General features: G+C 47.4%; 1 protein-coding gene across 1 annotated transcript; it reads right to left on the reverse strand.

Moving 5' to 3' along the window:
- Positions 1 to 2773: 2773 nt before the first annotated feature.
- LOC119363868 (protein HGV2-like) lies at positions 2774 to 6880 on the reverse strand. Its single transcript, XM_037629238.1, has 6 exons — positions 6648 to 6880; positions 5406 to 5641; positions 4279 to 4488; positions 4109 to 4199; positions 3553 to 3790; positions 2774 to 3429 (listed from the first exon to the last, which is right to left on the reverse strand). The coding sequence occupies exons 1-6, from the start codon at positions 6866 to 6868 to the stop codon at positions 3034 to 3036; spliced, it is 1392 nt and encodes a 463-aa protein (XP_037485135.1). The 5' UTR covers positions 6869 to 6880; the 3' UTR covers positions 2774 to 3033.
- Between the last annotated feature and the right edge of the window lie 6 nt (positions 6881 to 6886).

Below are 6886 nucleotides of genomic sequence, written 5' to 3' on the forward strand. Positions count from 1 at the left end.
CCATGCTAAGAAACCATTGGGTCCATATTGTCAGTTTTAGTTGTTGCAAAGAAACACATTTTATACTTTTGCCATCTTCTTTGCCCTAAGCTGAAATCTACTCTAATATTTTCCCTTATCCATGTAAACCATTGAACCAACATGCGACTTGTCAATGCAAACTGTAATCTTGTAAATTCTATACAAAGGTTCCTCTTTAAAGAACTCAACAAAATGTATTTTAACTATACTTCATGGGTATCTGAAAATGCATCTATAATAGCTCTCTTTTTATTTATGATACAGTTACCTATCCAATGCTTACCTACAACCGGGTCAGGGCAGTGCTTGTCTCCTGACGCAACACTATATAACAACAGCAGTTCATCAGCAAGAACAATAGAAGTTGAACCGAAATACAAATCAATAAACCAAACCCAGCAATGGACAGATCAACTGCATAGCACCCAAATGAATCTCGAAAAGAATCAGTGGGCAAACCGAAGGGAGAAGGAACTGAAGCCGCATCTGCGTCGTGTGGCCGGCGGCCGCTGTCACTACCCCGTGGCAGACGAGGGGGCGGGGCAGAAGAGCTGACCGCGGTAGCGAATGGGGGTGCGAAAGTTCTGACTGTGGAAGCGGACGAAGGAGCCGGCGGCGGCGGGCCGCGGAGGCGATTGCGGCGGCGGCGGACGAACGGAGCGAGCGATTGGGAGAAGGGAAAGGAGCGCGCCTGAGCCGACTCATCTGCGTGATCACCTCGTCCAGGAGCCGAGACAGTGTCGATTGAGCCGAGAGTCAGCGCGCGAGCCGAGGGAACGCGTGGAGCGGGTGAGACGAGGGATACCGTGGGATGCTGGGAACGTACAGGTGTCAGCAGATGCGATCGGGTACGCACGGGAGGAGGTTTGCAGCCGGTCTCCACCGAATTTTTTTCCGGAACGGAGGCAAATGGAGCGGAGCATCAAGAGCCCCATCAAGGCATCCGCCATCTCCTTCCCAACCGCCGTAACCATGTCTTCCGACGTGATATTCTGACTCATGTGCGCATCCGCGAGGTTGTCTTGTCGCGCCGATGCCTTCCTCTTGGTCTCATGGACCGGCCGCGGCGCCGGCGCACGCTCCTTTCCTTCCTCGGCGTGGTGAACGTTTGTTGCGTCATGGTGCTGTACTTGGAAGAGAAGGAGAAGGCCGAGGGCGCCGTCAGGGTGACCCTGGAGTCCGTCGAGTCTCCGCTGCTTGTCTTGGTCGGGCAACTTGGGCTGCACGGGCAAGCTCGGCGACCGGAACGCCCACAGCTCGACGTCAACATGGATCTGCATCCCGTGCTCCGTCACGAACTCGCCCCAGTCGCCGATGAAGCGGTAGGCGCCGTTGGAGCGGAGGTACCGGAGCTTAAAGCCGAACTCGTTGCCGTGGTCGTCGAAGGCGGTGACGCGCAGGCCGTCCTTCCACTCATGGACGAGGTAGGTCTCCTTGTGGGAGAGGAGGCCGGTGATGGGGTGGCGCTGGATGGAGGCGCGCTTGCACGAGAAGAGGAGCCGGTTCTGGTTGAGATCCACGTCGCTCTTCTGTAGGGTCTTGACGCAGACGAACTGCGGGGCCGTGGCGCCGAGCGTCTCGAGGTGCCGTGTCAGCCCCATGCCGAGGCGCAGCGGCGGCGGGGCGGCGACCCGCGCCGGCAGCGACTTCTTCTTTCGATCCCTGTTCCCATCCTTCTTCTTCTTCTTCTTGGCTGGTGCCGTTGCCGTCTCGTTTTCCTCCATGGTCACGAACGCGCCGTCGCACGCCGCCGGTCGCCTTGGCCGTGACACGTGTAAGAGTTGTTCGTCGCCGCCGCTCGTGAGTTTCTGGTGTTGGGACGTGGTCGCGATGGGACTGGAAGCGCTGGTGCCTACTTCTGTTACCGTCTGGTATGGTAGGTCCAGATGGCTCTGAAGTGGAATCACGCGGGCGCTGCTGGTGTCCTCGCTCCCGGTATCGACCCGTCTCTTCTTGGGTGGAAGTGGAACTACGAAAGAAGAATCCTCGTGGTCGCTACTGTCGCTCGTCGCCCTCTTCTTTAGCGGCAAGAGCGATTTGTCGATGCGTTCAGGATCCGTCGTCGGGATGATGATTGGCTTTGATTGCGCTTGCGCGGCATCGGCGTCGCCGTGTCGGAGGCCCGACGAGAACGGAATTCTTGGCACCGGCGTCATTGGAGATGCGATATCTTCTTCTGGAATACCTTAGACTATATGACTTCCTTGCAACCATGATCGGGGGTGACCAGTACGTATATATGATGATGGATCGGGACTACGAGTCCGCTTCAGACACGCTACGCTACCGTCCGTGGTGCGGGCACCACGAAAACGAGCAGACTCTCGCCCCGCCAGCTCAGCCAAAACGGGTTGCTTGATGCCACTAGCAAATATACTTTGCAGCCCATGATCCTATATGTAAGATTCCTCCGTGTGTGTCGGTCCACACACCCAAAAAAAAAAAAAAGATTCCTCCGTAGATGTCTCTCAAGGAAATGTGAACTCGATGGTATCTTGTTTTCGCTTTTCTTTTGGTTAGCTCTGTTTAACCATGCCAGACGAGACATGCAGTAGCCGCTGTGCATCAGTGTGGCGATGGCAACTCAGCCCGGCCGGCTTGCAATGAATATCGCTATACCGCTCAACATCGGCAGCGAAGCATGCCAAGTGTAAAGTTATTCAGTACACAACACAGATCAAATAACCAGTGAAATGTGCCAAGATAGCCTTGCTCAATTGCGGCACAAGAGATTATGACAGAGAGCAATCACTAAAAAAATAAGATCACATAGGTAGAAACACGCATTTGGAAAAGCACAAATCGCCTTACATGCATCAGACACCAACAACTGTCTCGCTTGATAAACTTATCACCAGTTCACGCTACTAGTACAACTTAAGAGAAGATGGTTCCCGCAATTCACAAACATTTTAACAACTCTAAGTTTGCTTTAAGCTAAACAGGGCCAAATATGGAGCTCACAGATTCCAGCAAGTTACTAACACGATGTAGGGCGAACGAAAATGAACTCTACTTTGATATGGAACCCTCGCCATCTTGCCCCGTGGGGTGAACATCTGAGATGTTGCTGCTGTCGCATTTCACAGACGGTGAATCATCTGCTGCCAGTCTCTTCGAACAAGGCTCAGCGGAAATAGGCTTGATATTAGCTCGCTTGATGCCTCTGCCTACAACACCAAGGTCGGTAACAGTACTTCCAGTGCTTCCGGATGTTGCTGCTGTAGACATAGTTGGGGAGTCAAAGCCATTGTTTACTCCACCCATTTGTGAAGAAGTCAAAGATGCAGCTCTTGGTGCCACGGCATTGCCAGCCTTCTGCATAAACCCTGCCTTTGCGGCAATGCTTTTCATAATCTCCTCTATTTCAGAGCTTGGGGTTGCCATTGCTTGCTCCAGGTCTTCAAGCTGAACCAAAACAGTTCAGATATCTCATTGCTCATTATGACAAACATAAACATTTTCACTCATACATCAATAGGCTGAAGACAAAAATAAAGTTGATAAGATGAAGGAATCTAGTTTAGTTACCTTCTTCTCAAGGTCAGGCAATATACCAGTAACAACCTCCAGCTCATCTTCAATAGACAATTTCTTTGAGTCTCCATCAGCAGTAGATGCACTGTCACCTTTATCAGCCAACAAGGTTTCCTTCGCTTTTTTCAGGCTCTCTAAACGTGACTTGCACAATGAAACAGCCTTTGCACAATATGGGATCGCATCTGCAATCTTAGATGCCAACTCATAGACCAAACAAATGCGGAAGTGTCTAGCACTGATTAAGGAAATTAGCAAAGAAAGAACAATAGTCTACAAGATAACAGTATTATATAACTGACATTTTCCTCTGGTCACAGTTAATAGCCACATTAGACTTGCATGTGCATTTACGTAAGTGAAAAGGTACCCGTGAGACATTCAAATCAGTAGAATTACCCACATCATCCATGGATAAGAAAATAATAAAGATAACTTCAGCCACATAAATCTTCAGCTAATAAAATACGCACCAGTAAAACCAAGTATGCCGCTGCATCATACCACTACATGGCAGACAATGACATTATTATTACCACAAGGAGGATACAGTTCAACAATTCGACGATGGTCAGGCTCAACCAAATGCTCCAAGATGGCCAAAGCTTTGAAGTAGTCACCAAGTGAGTTGTCTATGTCCTCTGCAAACAAATGTAGGGCCATGAGTATCAAGACCACACACTAGTTTACTGCAGGAGTAACTAAGATAACAGAGATTACCTCTTTCCATGGAGACTTCAGCTAGAGCAGAAAAGATTTTCACTTTCTCCATAGTGTTGTCTGGATTCTTCTCCACTATTGCCCTTGCAATATCTAACATTTTCCAGGCTAGATCCAAGTCAGAATCATCTTCTTCTCCCCCCATCTCATCACCATCCTTGTCACTCTCACCATCTACATCCTCCTGATCTTTCTCATTTGAGTTTTCACCTAATTAATGACTATGTCAGTGTTTACCACGGTAGGAAGAAGAGCAAGAAGCAATATAGCTAAAGTAATGATATACATTCATACATAGAACCAATCAGCATAATGTGATCATTTTTTATCAATATATATAGTCATGAGCAAATAACCAGAATTCTCATGGAAATGTGAGACAGCGATTATTCACATTTTGCAAAACTTACATAGCACAACTGCAGAAGTAGGGGAACTTGCAAGAACCATGAGATAAGCACGGAGGTCAACCCACTTCAAATATGGAACCCAAACAGAGGAAGGACTAAGGAGGAAGGGCCAAAGGCGGTTTACAAAGCATAAAACCAAGGCCTTGCAAAGTGCACAATTTTAGACGGCTAACTGCAACACATTCAAAGTTTCATGTACCCATATCTGTCTAATCTGGCATTGTCATCCATGTGTATGGACAACAATGGCAGGCATAAAATATTTAAAGCTGGAAGGAAAATATCTGACAAAAGGAGAAGGCAGGCAGACAACCACACAACATATTGTTGATCCATAACAAGCTTTTGAATGAGCAATCAAAGCATACATTTTACTACCTCTGAAATCATCTGCTAGCTATAGCATAAACTTGTTTTAGACGTTTAATCAATTAACAAAATCACTTTGATGAAGTGGATGAGAAGTTGAGAACTCAAGAAATAACTATGAACACTACATACCTCCAAATAAGACCCAGCATTTTGCAGCACATGAGCACATTACTGATTAACATCTAATTGTGGATAGCCTCCAGTCGGTACAACGAGAGGAATATAAAGAAGTCTTAAATCATAATGACCATAATGTTACTAATATAATAATATGTCCAGATTAATGTCCGTCTTCTGGTCTATAACTGCATCTGAATCTACTTGGGCAAAGGAATAACAACACACCTTCTTCAACACCACCTTTGTCTGAAGATGGATCATCATCTTCGATGTTGCTACTGGATGCCTTTGAGTTTCCACTATCTTTATTGGTTGTGCTCTTCTCTGGTTCTTCATCTGGTGCACTCTTTGGAACATTACCCAAAGGATCGGTCTCCTCCTGTGATTTGTATAGCAAGGCACATCCATATTTATAATACGTGCTAGCACACTCTGAAGCAAGTTCTCCATAACGTTCAACCCTGGTGACAAGACAACAAAGCCGTACATTTTTTCAGTGTATCATTGTACAGGTATTAAGGGTACAGCATAAGAACATGAACGGTAACGTGATCTGAGATGAAACAGACTAACCAGAGCTAACCACCACAATGGTTCCATCAACCATTTTAATGACACAAAGTGCTAATTATGCTCCCTATTGACTGTCTTTTATAAAAAGTTCACAACTGATTGGCGCTTGCACAGCCTATGAAGTACAATTCTGAAGTAGGATGAATAAACTATATAACAGTAAATATTTGTAACTAACCAGTACTGAAGAGGCATGTACACATTTCTCAAATAAGATAGCACCTAAGCATCAATTAATTACACTTAGATTTAATGCTCATCCTAGTATACACATCAAGCACCAATTGCCAACATAACCTCACAGTCAAGGGGCCTCAGGCCAAAGCAAAGCAACCAACAGGACAAACCACATATAAAACACTGCAAGTACAAGCTGAATCTAAACACATCTAATCAGTTTCCAGTAGGTGAATGTTCTCGCAAGCTGCTAACTATGTGCAATTTTGCTTGTTTGCAATGACTAATAGTGCCGGTCAGAAGCACTAGCAGGTACTAGAGAGGCATATAGACATTCCTATGGATAATACCTATTCCCGAAGATGTTCCCATCACAACTCACACATGGCACATCACAACAAACTGGGAAAATCCATATAATTGCTGCCAAATAAGAGTAGGCTCATTGGACCGAATAATCATCTCTCACATCGCATTGCGCTCCCCGCTGAACACATAAATGTAAATACCACAACTGGTGACCACCTTCCTGTAGAATCTCTTAAACCCTGGTAAAACCACCCACCAAACTACATAAACCAAAAGCTCGACAGACCTACCGCCGAAGTAACTAGCCCAGAAGAGCAATGAACTAAATAGACATTAAGCACATGATACATCCATGGGGGAATTTCCGCCGGGCTAGGAGTCGGATCGGTGGGTGGGAGGAACCCTAACCTGATCTCGAGGGCGCGGCTGAGGCAGTCGACGGCGACTACGAAGTCCCCCTCCTCGATGGCTTTGGACCCCTTGTCAAACAGCTCCTCCGCCCGCTCTAGGGTTTTCTCCTCTCCCCCCTCTTTCTCCTCACCGCCCGCCTCCTCCTCGCTAGGGTTCGGGAGCGGTGGGTCCTGGCGCTCGTCTACCGGCGCCACGAAGTTCTCGGAGGACGAGTCCATGGGCAGCGGCGGCGCGGG

This window comes from Triticum dicoccoides, chromosome 2B, assembly GCF_002162155.2.
Source record: "Triticum dicoccoides isolate Atlit2015 ecotype Zavitan chromosome 2B, WEW_v2.0, whole genome shotgun sequence".
In the NCBI taxonomy this organism is placed as follows: domain Eukaryota; kingdom Viridiplantae; phylum Streptophyta; class Magnoliopsida; order Poales; family Poaceae; genus Triticum; species Triticum dicoccoides.

Coding starts and splice junctions, on each gene's coding strand:
- LOC119363868 (XM_037629238.1), bottom strand. CDS start 6,868: ATGGACTCGTCCTCCGAGAACTTCGTGGCGCCGGTAGACGAGCGCCAG. Junction 4,200..4,278: donor TGAAGTCTCCATGGAAAGAG/GTAATCTCTGTT, acceptor ATTTGTTTGCAG/AGGACATAGACAACTCACTT. Junction 3,430..3,552: donor TGCCTGACCTTGAGAAGAAG/GTAACTAAACTA, acceptor GTTTTGGTTCAG/CTTGAAGACCTGGAGCAAGC.